This window comes from Ylistrum balloti, unplaced genomic scaffold (assembly GCF_031769215.1).
Source record: "Ylistrum balloti isolate Yb309-2 unplaced genomic scaffold, AGI_CSIRO_Ybal_v1 Utg369850, whole genome shotgun sequence".
Lineage (NCBI taxonomy): Eukaryota > Metazoa > Mollusca > Bivalvia > Pectinida > Pectinidae > Ylistrum > Ylistrum balloti.
Window position 1 is genome coordinate 4083716 of NW_026782003.1, and position 16900 is coordinate 4100615.

General features: G+C 37.9%; 1 protein-coding gene across 1 annotated transcript; it reads right to left on the reverse strand.

The window, feature by feature from the left end:
* Window positions 1-1213: 1213 nt before the first annotated feature.
* On the reverse strand, window positions 1214-13270 carry LOC132545604 (uncharacterized). The gene is made up of 6 exons (XM_060209299.1): window positions 13156-13270; window positions 7585-7729; window positions 6271-6451; window positions 5732-5872; window positions 4328-4457; window positions 1214-3052 (listed from the first exon to the last, which is right to left on the reverse strand). The coding sequence occupies exons 2-6, from the start codon at window positions 7671-7673 to the stop codon at window positions 2913-2915; spliced, it is 681 nt and encodes a 226-aa protein (XP_060065282.1). The 5' UTR covers window positions 7674-7729; window positions 13156-13270; the 3' UTR covers window positions 1214-2912.
* Window positions 13271-16900: the final 3630 nt, after the last annotated feature.

Here is a 16900-nt window from a genome sequence, read left to right on the forward strand (position 1 = left end):
TTATGAAAATACCCAGCCTCTATAGAAGTTGTGCTCTCCTTGAGGAGATTACCTTTTATTACATTACGGACTACAAACCGCTTGTAATGGAAGTATTTCTTTAATGCTAACAATTTCTAATTCTATCTTTTTACGGGAGTTGTTTCCCCTTGAACCTGTTTTGTAATAACCATTATTGTAAATGGCTATAATATACCACTGGAATTTTGGAGAAGACTTATATAGGCATAGGCTGTCCAATCTAATAGATTGTTGAAATTGAAAGTAAGAAAATTGATCCTCTTAACATCGGTGACAATTTACACTAGAAATCAGTCGAAATTATTTATAATACAGAGAAAGCCCTGACATAGCCTTTAGTTACTCCAAACCGATTGCGTGCTAACTTACCAAACGCAGCAACAGAACGTGGGTAAACTATTGATCAAAAATGTTTTCTGTGAAGGGTCTGAAATATCGGGGAAACCTCTGTCACTAATTGGAATCTGGATATCAAGATACTTATGGATTCCATGGATGCTGGAGAGTGGATGAAATGAGAGAATCTTTTTCTAATTCGCTTTCAGTGTGGAATAAATCCAAGTCTGTATTCTTAGATTCTTTTGATATACATACACACAAGATTTACGTGACAGGGACTTCATTGTGTGTTTAGCTAAAACATTCAAAATCTTGTCTGCAAAGATTATAACTTTCTGTACGAACTGTACAACTTCAAATGCGAAGCAACGAAGGACCAATCAAGAGGACATATTGTCTACCGGGTGAGTCCACCATTTATTTTACAAAGGTACTCAGTAATCCCCTAACATTACCATTACAAGGCCATGGGTCCGCCACCTCTAGACGGACGGATTATAATCAGCATAAGGCGGCGACATGCACAGGCAATGTAAATATAGGCATGGAATTGTATTCTTGTGGCATTTATGTTAGATATAAATGACAAAGTTTGGCGTCAATCAAGATGTCACTTATGAAGACCATAAATGCCACAGCGTCAACATTTGATAACAAGAAAAAAATTGTACAGCAATATGTCTCGTAAATCTAAAAAAAAAACTACACTGATTCTTCTCATGTTAATATAAAATAAAATATTATAATCACAAGGATGAAATATAACTCAGAGTCGCTATCACAACGATCAACTTCTTTTATTTTAACAACACATGAACATGTTACTGATATATATATATATATATACTCTGTTTATCCATTCTCTACCATCAGGACCCACTTATATAAATCATCTCAACTTGAGATTTCCTCAAGTCGAGATTTTCCTCTGCTGACATCTCCTCAAAAACGGCATGTATCAAATTTTCTCAATGAACAGGAGGAAGTCCTCGGGCTAGGATGTCCCTAAATTCCTTGAGGAATTTTCATACAAGATATTTTTAAGGAGATATTAGCTGAGGAAAATCTGGGCTTGAGGAAATCTGAAATTGAGATATTTTATACAAGTGGGGCCTGGTTACTTTTCTTCTACTTCGTCAATATTTACATAACAATTACAACATGCGGCACGTTGGTTCACACTTATTCACTAAACCGTTACTCGGGAGTTACGTATTGTAATTTTAAAATTAATTAACGTGTACATTTCAAAGAAATTCCCAACAAATGTAAATTATCTAAAGAACATATTGCAGCGTCAGCGGTCAGCCTGAGAGAGACGTTCACGTGACCGGAAGTGTACGTATTTAGGTACACAAAGGTAAGTGAACTTAACACCTTTACACGATGTATTGAAAGTACTGTGATTTTCTTGTTTCTGTCATAGTTGAACCTTCTGTTATCCTACCACTAAATACATACTGTATGTTCTAATACCTGCAAGTAGTGTCTACACTGGGAGTTCGAAAACCGATGTCAACTAACGTGCGAATTCCTAAATTTTAAACAGACAAGTTTTAGTAATCATAAAAACGTATACACATAGTACAATTGATATACATTGTAGATTAGAAAATAACAAAGAGCACATTTTCTGAATCTTCATGTATTCTGTTCCCTGTAAATCAGGTAAAAGCAAGTCTTCTGACTTTGGAACCACTTCTTTGGGATTTGTCTGTTTCAATTCGCCGTAGAAACGTGATAGTCACGTGTTTATTTGATCTCAATTATCAATTAATTACTAAAATTCTATTCTTATGAATTTCTCCAAAAAATGTGAATATTTCAGTGCGTACCAAAGACTCCGGACCATTAATTAGAAAATCCATGGTTCCTTTGTGATATTTCATGAAAATCAACAATGTTAACTAGTGTTTCTTTACTTTGTTCAGCAAAATAGGCAATTATTAAACATAGAGAGACAAATAATACAAATAGATATAGCACCATTTCATTAAACGCATTTCTCCCATACAAATGTTTCCGAGACAAACTATAACATACAATATTTCTTGTGCCGAGACAAACTATAACATACAATATTTTTTGTGCCGAGACAAACTATAACATACAATATTTTTTGTGCCGAGACAAACTATAACATACAATATTTTTTTGTGTCGAGACAAACTATAACATTCAATTTTTTGTGCAGAATCAAAATATAACATACAATATTCCATGTACATTTTACCGAGACAAACTATAACATACAATATTCCATGTACATTTTACCGAGACAAACTATAACATCGTACTTTTAGACGCATGGTCATTTTATAATCACATTAAAAATGTTCCTATTAAATCAAAATTATCCATGCACTAATAAAACAATATAGGTAATTGAACACGTGTACCCGACTTTCACATCAAATTAATCCTGTATAATGCATTAAGGGACACCTTTGTGAGAAAATCTACAATGTGCTACACTACCGGCAAGAGGTTAAATGTACATTATTTTTGAGCTGCGTCGAAACTTATTTGTTCGGCAAGATTTTAAGAAATAATCATATACGCTTCATGGTTTCCAGCTGGACGATGACACCAACGAGACTAAAAACGCTGAGGATAGCCAGGCATATGACAGGATAGACAATGCGACTCCTCCAGTAAGATTTTGTACACAACATCACCACCATTCCTTTTCCTGTACATAGTAACAGATTAATTCAATATGTTAGGTGTCTGATTTTATCACCATTTAAGCAAGCTATGTAGTTACTCAAATGTAACTCACTCCAATGTACGCCCAGAAAATAAATATTTACATTTAAAAACTACATATTTTCTCAAAACAGCAATAGGTGCGCCTGTTTAGCGTCATTGACGACGCAATAAGAACACAATTTTATCAAGAGCACGTGATTAAACTGACGGTTTTTTTTTTTTTTTTTACTATTTGCACATTTAAATTACAGTTATGTAAAATTTGTAACCAAACATCTTGCAGTCGTATAAATACACTCATTGTTGTTGGTAAGCCATCTAGAAATTATGCAAAGCAAGTATAAATATTTATACAAAGTATGCCAAACATGTATTCTGACCTCGCGAGGCATACGAGGAAAGTGAGGACGTCTTGGGGTCAGTTACTGACGTTCTGCGAGGAAAATGTCCCCTTAGAGGAATTCCTTCAGTTGTGATGTAAGTCTAGTTTTGAATAAATAGAACCCCTGTATTGAATGGCAGATTCAATTTGACCTCATACAGGCACAACTGGGTTTCATACTGGTACAATAAAAGAGAAAATAAAAGAGAAATGAGGACCAAACACCATTCACCCCAGATCTGTATCTCACCCTTCAAAATTCCTACAAGCGCGACGTCCGTATAAGCTGCCTACAATAGTGTGACTACAATGTGAAGGAACAATACCATCAGGAAAGGGGCAATGATCGCTTGTGAAGAAATTCGTATATATATAAGTCAAAAAGATATGAAATACTTTAACAAATACTTTATTCCTATATTGTTCATTAATACAAGTATTTTAGAAGGAGGAGGAGGAGGAGGAGGAGGAGGAGAGCATTTTACTCTAAGCGCAACAAATGCTGAAATACTGGACGCAGTTTCAGCTGATCCAGGAAATCGGAAATTTTTGACCGGAGTGTCAGCTGGTTAATGAAATCGGAAATACTGAACGGAGTGTCATCTGGTCAAGGAAATAGGAAAAACTGAACGGAGTGTCATCTGGTCAAGGAAATAGGAAAAACTGAACGGAGTGTCAGCTGGTCAAGGAAATCGGAAATTTTGGTCGAAGTGTCAACTGGTCAAGGAAATCGGAAATTTTGGCCGGAGTGTCGGCCGGTCAAGGAAATCAGAAATAGTGACCGGAGTGTCAGCTGGTCAAGGAATTCGACAGCACTATTTTGTTACATTGACACCTAATATTAAGATCTACATTCAATCGATATATACTGACCTTGACGTACAGCGATTTCCTGTTGAAGTTTTCTCCTGTGCTTCAAATTTAAAAATGTAAGTTGGTCTGTACTGTTGGATCTAACGTCAAAGAAGTAATTCTGGAAACCCTGATACCTGTCTGCAGTTGTCTGTTGGACAATAGAACATTGAATTAAATTATTTTTTCATATACTTATTTCAAGCCACTTCAATGCTCAGGTATACTTTCAGTAAGATCAGACGTGATCAGAGATTCTGTTTTTGGTAGGAATTTCATACTGACAGAGACATGAACAGATAGAAAGACATAGAGCATAGAAGCCGTAAAACAAAAGGAATGACAGAGAGAACACGGCAGAGATAAAACAGAGCAATGACAACACAGAGATTACAGCAGAAATAAAACAGAACAAAGACATCACAGAGATTACAGCAGAAATAAAACAGAGCAAAGACATCACAGAGATTACAGCAGAAATAAAACAGAGCAAAGACATCACAGAGATTACAGCAGAAATAAAACAGAGCAAAGACAACACAGAGATTACAGCAGAAATAAAACAGAACAAAGACATCACAGAGATTACAGCAGAAATAAAACAGAGCAAAGACAATACAGAGATTACAGCAGATAAAACAGAACCATGACAACATAGAGATTGCAGCAGAAATAAAACAGAACAAAGAAATCAGAGAATACAGTAGAAATAAAAACAGAGCAAAGACAATACAGAGATTACAGCAGAAATAAAACAGAGCAAAGACAACACAGAGATTACAGCAGAAATAAAACAGAGCAAAGACAACACAGAGAATACATCGGAAATAAAACAGAGCAAAGACAACACAGAGATTACAGCAGAAATAAAACAGAACAAAGACATCACAGAGAACATGACAGAAATAAAACAGAACAAAGACATCACAGAGAACATGACAGAAATAAAACAGAACAAAGACATCACAGAGAACATGACAGAAATAAAACAGAACAAAGACATCACAGAGAACATGACAGAAATAAAACAGAACAAAGACATCACAGAGAACATGACAGAAATAAAACTAATGAAAAGCGACATTAAAAAAACATTGCAAAAATATGAAAGAAAGTGATCATTAGAACACAGACAAAGTAAAATGAAAAACAACGCGGACAAAGATTCATTAGGAGAGAAAAAGAACAAGGAACAGAACACAAACATAACGAAGAGTTAAAACCGCACAATCTCTACCCTGACTTAAAGTCATAATCAGAGATGTTTTATGGCACCAGTATCAAAAGTGCAATCTTCATGTTTCCAGTCAAATCTATCAGCGTAAAAAATTATTTAAGGTCATGATGTACGACTCAACCTGAAGTTTTACATATACGACTTGTAATCTATGGACGAATCACTGTACTCTAGACTAGTTGTTTTACCTCTGCTAAAAACAGCATCCGTCTCAGCTTCTTCTTGTTCTTGGTGATAGTGTAAATGGCGATGATGTGATACATAAGCAGAACACACAAAATGGCGGCATTTGTGATGTTGATAACTGTGTTCTCACAGTAACAGGCTATCTGTGAGGAAATGATAAAAATACTAGAAAATTGAAATAAATAATTTGCTAAAAGAATTTCTAGGAATTCCAATAAAGATATGGGATGGTTTTGCTAAAAGCGATCATGATGCCTTCTATTCTTGTCGCTTACGACAAATTCTTAGTCAGGCCGATCAGGTCTCAAAGGTGTGACTTCAGACGATTTAATAATATTTTTAATATTCTTGTTCTTTAAATAACTTTGTTTCAAATCAAACAAGAACACGTTTCACTGACTTGATTTCTGTATGTAACAAACGCCTGCAGATCTAAATTTCTTTTGCATATTATTTAAATATATCTATATATAAGCAATACTTTATTTGTAAATATATGTATCGTACCAAACAAACATTTAATCTCAAATCTGTGACTCACCGGAATGACACAGCAAGAATAGACGCAAAGGAAGTACCACGTGACAAGAGCAAACACGTCACCGATATTGCTGCTGGCGCCACCAACCGGAAGCACCCGGAATACACGTGGTTCTTTGACATCATTGGCTGCCTTCAGAAATTCCGCGTGAGCAATCAAGGTGTTGTGGCAAATATATGGCCTAGAATGATAAAAAAATAAAATGTGTAAGCTTATTTTGCTATCGGGTCAACAAACTAACAATACTTTAAACCAATAAAGAACAGAACGTGTTTGCATTACCGATTCCAAACACAGCATAATGTTGAAATTGATAATGAAATGACGATTGAAATCTGCTGAGGCGTTCAAGAGGGGAAGCCTTTAAAGTAATTTTGTTCCTAACGGCCTTTTTTAGGGCTCCGCTCCCATGTTCCGAAAGGTCGAATCGACTTAATTTATTCAAGAAACCATTATCCTCACCAATGATGTTTCAAACCAAATTTGGTTGAAATTCGCATAGGCATTCAACAGGATGAACGACTGGTCAAGAAATAGGTATATGTAGGTATACCATCCCCGGGCATGCTTAACAGTTACTGTCTAAAATCAACTGTTTACGCAAATGTTTGGTGGAATGAACTCAATGAGAGGCGTGATGTCTTCTCACTATCCATTATACTTGAATTATCCATTATCAGAAACATAAACACACAAAACGTATGTTAAAAAAGAAATTAATGAACAGAAATAGGCAACAGTGGTAAAGACAAAATGGACAGATATGTAACATCCACAGGACAATGCACGAACTGACCAAATAATCAAGTGATCGATCACCTATTAGATGACAAAAGAGTTTTTTTTATGTTTAACGAGAAGTAACACCTTCGCAAACAGATACGGTCAAAGGAGGGCGGAGGTCAATGGGGACACAACGAGTTGAAAGCGAAGAAAAGAAAGTATTAAGTATTGTATTGGGACAGCAGATCTCTCTTCAATGATCTCTTAGTAGAAAAGATGGCAGAAAACTACCGATTCTACAGGAGACACGCTTTTCGTCGCATCCTCCTATCAAGTAGTGGAAAACAGCAGGCCCTAATCTTGGGTTCTCCGATGTCCCCTTAACAGAAGGCGTCGGTGAAATAACACCTGGTCAGTCAGGGGCTTCCGTAGTCATCTATAACGACATGCAGTGAGATACAACAGGGATATTTTTCCTCGTCTACTGTCGGGTTCAGCAATAAGGAAATGGAGTGTGTTGTAATTACAAGCTCATGTGATCATATATTTGAGTGACAGAATTATAAATAGCCGAGCTCCTTGTATACTTACCCTTCCCGGAAGCTGGTCAGTGGTCCTTTATCTCTTATTTCCAGTCTATGACTGGGTCGTTCCTCAAGGTCAATGTTTGTAGTGTCCATTCGTCATGTCGTTTACCCCATGAATCCGTGTTATCTACGTCTGTTGATTACTGCTTCTGAAATATTGAAAATATGTATCTCCTAATTGAACACTGATATATACTCATAAACTACCTGGAAAAGTCATCACTTAAAAATTAGATGACACTTCAAACATCTGTCGACCGACAACGGCTATCAACATTGAAATCTTCCAAGCGATTCATCGGTTTAAGTCAATCTTTTTTGCGCCCACTGGACCGTTTCGTCAATATAGTTATGACAACAATATCCTGGCTAGCTATACATGTCTACCTGTCGTTAAGTCTCGCCGTGCATAGCTATATTAACGTAGAAGTCGGGTACACCGGTGACGGATCAATACATACAAGTCCTTGTGGCATATAAAGATGATGAACGTGACTCAGGTGATGTGGCAGCCTCGATATATTAGATACCAAGACAAACCTGACGTGATTGAATTACAGTGAAACATAGAGATTGTATATATAAAACTCTATTTATTTTACAATAATTGCGAAACAAGTTATATCAACTTATACTAATCACTCTTGTTGGCCCGGATGTAAGCGCGCGAGGGGTCTTATTGTGGGAGGAAACCGGAGAACCCGGGGAAAACCCACGTGGTCAGGCAGGTAAAAAATTAATTGTTTGGTGACAATATCATTTTCAGAAAACTGGCATTTGATTACAGGTTTATTATGCAAAACAAACATGACTGAGTACCGACTTTATATTTTCAGGGATCCTTAAAAACATAGGGCAGGATGAAATTTATCAGACATGAAAACATGCAATGTGTGAAAAGACAAAGCCCTTAAAATGGCTGAGCATTTGATAACTTGTGTAGGTAAAAATACTGAAAGGACTATGAAAAAAAGGCACAAAGAAAGCACACGATATCTAGGTGTTTTTTCCTGTTAGAATTGTCTCCCTTATATGAATGTACCACCGCTGTAATGCGACCGGTTTCACATTTTTATTCCATAACGTCGAGAAACGGTTCAGCGATAAAGGAATGTATTTTTCATTAATTTACAGAATAATGCGTGTTTGAACGCAGCATGCTTTGCAATACATATGCAGATATCTCGATACGAAAGGAGCAAATTACAATTTCCATTTCTCATTCACGCGATAACAGGACAAGATTAACAGGTAGGCATCTTGGTTTATTACCTAATTCTTTTCCTTATTACAAAGTAATTGAAAACTTAAAATTCATGTAATCAGTTATATTCATTTATACTAAAACTATTTAAATTCGTCGCGGTTCGATTTCGAGGTCATTTCTCCATTGAGTACTGCTTCAGGTTTTCCGACAAAAGAAAATAAAGGAAACGCACGCGGAAAGGGAGATAATTATGTCAAGTATCTGTGTTTAATTCACACATACTAGTCTTAAAAGAACTCCGCTCTGAATAGAGAGTAGCGTTTGCCAGGGACGTTTAATACCGCTGGATAAAAAACTAGACTCCGTGGTGACTTCTCGGGCGTTAGCTTTCGTGTTTGTTCACTGATCCATGAAGTCGTGAAGTCCCCTCTTCTTACTAAAGCTTCTATCATCCACCTGTGCCTCTATGATGCAGCTTACTTAGTGTGGACATAGAACTGACCGCCGTGACCAGAACCATTTTGTCGACCAAAATAACACTAATAAATAAAAGAAACTATCACAAAGGTTACGTCTGAAAATTACTCGTTCTTTTAATGTCATCAATGTAAAGATGGCTCCCATATTTCGAGCAGAAAATGGTAAATGATATAGGACGATATTTCAGTTGTTTTGATATAGCTTAAACATGCATTTTGTTTTACAAGCATCAAAAGTGAACAGCAATTATTTGTCACAAAAGTTCAGTCAATTTGAAAATTGTTTCTTAATACTATTTCCATAGAAGACTATGAAATGTATGAAAACAGCTGGTTGACTCGAAATTCTTCGCTACAGAGTTACAAAGTGATATAGACATTTCTTATCCGGCGGGAAGCTCTATATTGATAACATGTTTAAGACAACGTGTCTTTCACATCCAAAAAGACAGATCCCAAGAACTGATCCATCCGAGAAAAATTCGTCCGGAAGTGAAAGGCATCGAGCATTCGGAAGTGAAAGGCATGGAGCATTCGGAAGCGATAGGCATCGAGCATTCGGAAGTGAAAGGCATGGAGCATTCGGAAGTGATTGGCATCGAGCATTCGGAAGCGATAGGTACCGAGCATTCGGAAGTGAAAGGCATGGCGCATAGATGCTCTGCACTTTACCTGTAGATATTGTTAATAAAAAAAATTTGATAGCATTTTCGTGAACCTAAATTTATTTGACTTACTTTGCATTATTTCTAAACCTAGATATGGTTTTACTAGAATTGAACAGGTATGAAATGAAATCCCTTCATACCTGCAAGTACCCCACTTATAACGCCAACCGATATCATGACTTCACAATATGCACATACACACATATCTCTTGATACTTTTAACCGAGAATGTCATATGACATGTAAGCTTCGCTCTTTCCTGATTCGTATTATAAACAAAAATATATCTGGATAACTTAGGAGAAACTAACAATGTGCTTTTCCATCCAGAATGGGACAAGGTATACAGTTTGCATCTTGGGTTGTTACTTACCTTATTTTCTTATTACAAAATGTACGCTAAAACTTCAGTTTCAGATATTTATATCAGATCTACATAAACCAATACTAATCCAGATTATTTCTCCATAGAATACTGCTTCCGGTTACCTGGCTATCAAAGAACAAAGACAACACATATGGGAAAGGATGCAATTATGTCAAGTCCCTGACGCTCTCACTAAATCTTAACTCCTGTATTACTTTCAATCCGTCATATGCAATGAATATTATAGGCAGGAAAGCAATTTGATATTATTTTTTGTCGAATAGTTTATTACAACTACTAATTTTTGACGATGACTTTGCTCAGCATAATGAAAGCCAGTCATGCGGAGTCTCTTTATAGCGAGCGGAGCTTGAGCAGTTTTGCTTCATTCCAATCTTATTTGTGAAATCATCTTTATGTCACAGTGCTTTGGATTAACACTAAAGTTAGATAAAGGTAAAGAACACAATGCCTTTCACTTCCGGAAGATTTTATATCGAATGTAAGTTATTGAACCTCACGTCCAAAGAGCTCCGCTCTTAATATTCAAGGACAAATGGTTTGTCATGTTTGTTTACCATATCAATGATAACTCAACGCTCTCTCCACATGGCTTGTCATAATTCATATACATGTAATCATAAAAATCATTCACGTGTTGATAACAGGAAAACAATTAATAATCGTCATAAAGAGGTAAAGTTGGCAATTTCATCTAATTGAATCTACAGATATTTCACATCGCTGTAATTGTCATATTTAAGGGTTCACCTAAACCACGAATAGAACTTCATTTAGATAATCATAGCTTCTTTTTTATCTTAGTGATTGCAAACAGGACAAATAAACGCACCGTATTCACTTTAAGGATAATCAAAATCCATGCTGATTCAGTTTGTAATGTTATGTAACAATTAATACCGATCGGAAAATCTCGACGCACCTACCCGGTCATGGCGGCTTGTGTTTCTTGCAAAGCTAAGGAAAGGACCTGGTCAGTGATGTCATGGTTGTGTCTATGGACAAGACATGCACATCACCCTTTTTGCTTTGTATAGCATGCGACTAGCCTCCCGTATGTTGTTCAGTGAGGTGGCAACAGTGCAGTTACTACAAGAAGACCACGCCTCAAACAAAACTCAGAAACGGATCACAAGATCGGAATTCGTTTCGTCGGTAGTATAATTTATGAGCCGCGTTTATGTCTTATTTATATAAGCTACGCTGGAGTTCAAATCCGTACAACAAAGTTTGGTTCAATAAATTTTAAAACTCAAATAAACCACCGTTATCACACCGTAATCTCGTGACTGTTAACTGGTGCTGTGGTATATAAAGACACCCAAACAACCCGTACGTCACTAAATAGTAGTCAAGGTTAATTTGACGTAGGCGGCTTACCCAAGTTGTCAGTCATGCATATCAAATCTCTCCATTACATATGTGTGTAGGTCACTTCCAGATGTTTTCTTTTCATCACTACCATTTGCTGGTGGTGGGTACATGTGGCTGAGAGCACACCATTCCTGTGTAGTCTACGTACAGGGGACCGATAAAATGACCAAGATGGGGTATATGGACCCCGTGGTATACCACGTGTACATATTTGCCGACCGATTGGATGCGGCAGACGACCATACAAGATTTTGGCCTTGATTCAAGACACTACTCTCATATTTATAGACGAACAAAATTGGATTACGTGGACATGATGTTGGAATATAAATGAAAAAAACGAAGACGATATTGATAAATAATGTACAATAAACAATGAATTTAACAAATCATGAACAAATTGAAAATGTAATGGAACAATGTACAATACAAGTCCACTGCCTAGTATTACAGTGTTCATACTATATTCCTAACTAAGTACCCCCATTCTATTGATCTTGACAATTCTACCCCCTTACAGGCCCTACCAGACCGTAACAATTCTATCCCCTTACAGACCCTACCAGACCGTAACAATTCTATCCCCTTACAGACCCTACCAGACCGTAACAATTCTATCCCCTTACAGGCCCTACCAGACCGTAACAGTTCTATCCCCTTACAGGCCCTACCAGACCGTAACAGTTCTATCCCCTTACAGGCCCTACCAGACCGTAACAATTCTATCCCCTTACAGACCCTACCAGACCGTAACAGTTCTTAACAACCCTAACCCTTACATCCCTCCTTAACATCTCTAACCCCTTACAGCCCCTACACCAGCTGATGACTAACAACCCTAACCCCTTTCAGCCCTCTCTCACAACCTTACTCCCATACAAACCACCCTAACATCTCTAACCCCTTACAGCCCCTACACCAGCTGATGACTAACAACCCTAACCCCTTTCAGCCCTCTCTCACAACCTTACTCCCATACAAACCACCCTAACATCTCTAACCCCTTACAGCCCCTACACCAGCTGATGACTAACAACCCTAACCCCTTTCAGCCCTCTCTCACAACCTTACTCCCATACAAACCACCCTAACATCTCTAACCCCTTACAGCCCCTACACCAGCTGATGACTAACAACCCTAACCCCTTTCAGCCCTCCCTCACAACCTTACTCCCATACAGTCCACCCTAACATTTCTAACCCCTTACAGCCCCTACACCAGCTGATGACTAACAACCCTAACCCCTTTCAGCCCTCCCTCACAACCTTACTCCCATACAGTCCACCCTAACATTTCTAACCCCTAACAGCCCCTACACCTGATGAACGTGCACTGTAAAATACCTTCACCCTAGTCTTTCCTTATGTAGCTGTGTGAACACTAGAGTATTTACAATACTAATACTACGTATCACAAATAAAACAGTAATGACATCTCTCTCATACAGGCACATCATACCTGATCTCAGAACAGTTAGGATCCATGGAAGCAGTTAACGGTATACCCGGATGTGTGATGATACGTCAATAAAACCATCGGCCATTTACAACAATTGTCTAAAATTAGACATCAGCAAATTATTCACAGATCACATGTAAATCCTTCAGTCTACCAAATACTACACGCATACACACATACGTGTAATGATCTGTACTTTAAACACCGGGGAGTACTTCATTGTTTCCTGTTTGTCATTCAGGTCAAAACAAGCATGTGAATAACTTGATTTTTTAAATGTTTCCTTTTTATTTTACTACCATTACAAGCATGTTAACTGTTCTGCATGATTGGCTACTTATTAAGTCATCTTAAGTAATGGTTTATCTCGTTTATATAGCTTGCCTTCATTTAACGGTTAGGTTTCCTTAATACTTTTCTTTTCTTTTCTCTTTCATCAGGCACAGACACAAATCTCTACACTCTGTATGAGTTTTGCCCTCACGTGCAGAAACAAACCTCACGTGCTAACCAGCGCTAGATATTTTTTACTGATAGGATACGTGTAGGTGATATTTGACACAATCGCAATGGATATCTCGAATACATACCAATAACTCTTGTTTTTTTTTTTTTAATTATCATTGTATTAGAATGTTGATACTAACACAAGTATCTTACATTATTTAACTTCGTCTGGGGGTCAATAAATTTAAAATTCTAATACTTGTGTCAAAAATCCCGTATGAATTGGAAATTCCTCTTCAAGTCCACAGCCTTACCAGAGATAGCTCCGAAGAACATTTTTCCACGATCATATCTTAAAACGATAGGCTGATAAGAGATGATGTGAAAGTAGCGACAACTGTAGTGTAGGAAGGTCACATCCTTAACCTAACCAAAGATAACGAAGAAGGTTTATTACGGACGAGAAATTATGTTGGTTTCTCTGGAGGTTTAATCCACTGTTTGTGCCAACGAAGGTAATAAAAAGTTACCACCAAAAACTAATTTCAAACTGTTTTGCTAATTCTTGTGTAGTAGTAATTAATGTATTAGGCATGATGATCAACTGGAACCCATTGAACATACAATGAGAATAAAACCTTGTGTTGTAAAAGGGAAGAACAAGCAAATTTTGTTTCATCGCCGACACCCGCCATGTCAGTATTGGTCAATCCTACTAAGAAATGGCACGTTCTCAAATGGGAACAAGGTAAACAACAACGAAACAAACAGGCAAATTAAGGAGCATCGAACACGTCAAACTTCGTATCGTTCAAAGAAATAGAATATTTCTCAATGAGATCACTATGATGACCGTAAAATATTCCATAATTTTCATCAACCTGCATCTCCGTCAGTTGACGAAAATCATGATAATAGGAACAGGTCCTTGAATATAATCGAATCAACTGCAACATAAAAACATCAAAGGTCTAGGATGCAGGATGTTGCTATCCAGAGATGGAAAGTTCGCATTATGGACACTGAAATAATCACGCTTATTATATTATAACTTGGTGGGATGCACAGGACAAAAGAATACACCGAGACATTTGAAAAAGTACAAAAATGATAAGACCATGTGTTCCAGAAGAGTAAGTGTCATTTGCTTCATCGGCGACACCCGCCATGTTAAACCTTGCCCAATCCAAGTAAGTGGTGTCATATTTCCAACTGAGTACAAGGTAAACAACGGAACCATCAGGCTGACAGGCATCAAAGACGCGATCTTGAGGGGAAAAAAGAGAATATTTCCGGATGAGATAGCAATGATGACCGTAAAACTTCCCCTTTATTTTCATCTACCTGCATCTTTTAGAATATCGAATCAACTGTGACACGTCATGCTATTTGTTTTCACGTTATCAGACTACATATTAGGAACCAGTAAGCCAAATATCACGATTCTGTGTGTTTCAGTTGATAGGAAGAGGTCATTCGATTGTTTTAAGATATCTAAACCGTGTACCCGAAGATATTTTAAGATTTATTTTCACAAACTACGTCAAACTTTCTTCAAGTCCCCCTCGGACCAGGCAAGCTCACGAAAACCATGGTCAACGAAACCACCAGACATCCCTGGTACTACAGTAACGCGCATTGATCACATCCAACTTCGAATTGTACATGGAAAAGAATATTTCCCAGTGAGGTAATGACGGCGACCATAAAACTTCCTGATAATTAAACCAACCTGCATCTTTCTGCACAATGTGTTGTAAGAAATCAACTGCTATTTTGTAGGTTGGGTTCCGGCGTGGAATCTATATCACGATTGTCAAATAGCTTGGTGCTGGTTACGTTAAGGGTGAAGATCGAAGAGTATGTCCCGACTCTGATTTCCAATTAACGACGGACATTTCCATAATTTCAATAAAATTTGATGAGCTGATAGATATGGAACAATAACGAACGTTACAGCATGGACAGTTAAAGGGCCTAGGCGATGTTATCACAATGGACACCCGACTTTGCAACATACATATCTTTAGTACGGAGACCGTACATGATGGCCTTAAGTACAGAGACTGTACATGGTGACCTAAGGTACGGAGATTGTACATGATGACCTAAGGTTAGGAGACTGTACATGGTGACCTAAGGTTTGGAGACTGTACATGGTGACCTAAGGTTTGGAGATTGTACATGGTGACCTAAGGTTTGGAGATTGTACATGGTGACCTAAGGTACGGAGACTATACATGGTGACCTAAGGTATGGAGACTGTACATCGTGACCTAAGGTTAGGAGACTGTACATGGTGACCTAAGGTACAGAGACTTTACATGGTGACCTAAGGTACAGGGACTGTACATGGTGACCTAAGGTATGGAGACTGTACATGGTGACCTAAGGTACAGATACTGTACATGGTGACCTAAGGTATGGAGACTGTACATGGTGATCTAAGATATGGAGACTGTACATGGTGACCTATGGTACGGAGACTACATGATGACCTAAGGTATGGAGACTGTACATGGTGACCTAAGGTATGGAGACTGTACATGGTGACCTAAGGTATGGAGACTGTACAAAGTGATCTCAGGTACAGAGACTGTACATGGTGACCTAAGGTACAGAGACTGTGCATGGTGACCTAAGGTACGGAGACTGTACATGGTGACCTAAGGTACAGAGACTGTACATGGTGACCTAAGGTACGGAGACTGTACATGGTGACCTAAGGTATGGAGACTGTACAATGGTGACCTTAGGTATGGAGATTGTACATGGTGACCTAACGTATGGAGACTGTACATGGTGACCTAAGGTATAGAGACTGTACATGGTGATCTAAGGTATGGAGACTGTACATGAAGACCTAAAGTACAGACACTGTATATGAAGACCTAAGGTATGGAGACTGTACATGATGACCTAAGGTATGGAGACTGTACGTGAAGACCTAAGGAATGGAGACTGTACATGGTGATCTAATGTATGGAGACTGTACATGAAGACCTAAGGTATGGACGACTGTACATGGTGACCTAAGGTATGGAGACTGTACATGGTGACCTAAGGTATGGAGACTGTACATGGTGACCTAAGGTATAGAGACTGTACATGGTGACATAAGGTATGGAGACTGTACATGGTGACCTAAGGTATAGAGACTGTACATGATGACCTAAGGTATGGAGACTGTACATGGTGACCTAAGGTATGGAGACTGTACATGGTGACCTAAGGTATGGAGACTGTACATAGTGACCTAAGGTATAGAAACTGTACATGGTGATCTAAGGTATGGAGA

Bases quoted from the DNA above. Each gene is read 5' to 3' on its own strand.
- LOC132545604 (XM_060209299.1), bottom strand. From the start codon at position 7,673: ATGGACACTACAAACATTGACCTTGAGGAACGACCCAGTCATAGACTG. The intron at 6,452-7,584 runs GTAAGTATACAA...TTATCATTCTAG, and splicing joins CTGACCAGCTTCCGGGAAGG to GCCATATATTTGCCACAACA. The intron at 4,458-5,731 runs GTAAAACAACTA...ATTGTCCAACAG, and splicing joins GGATGCTGTTTTTAGCAGAG to ACAACTGCAGACAGGTATCA.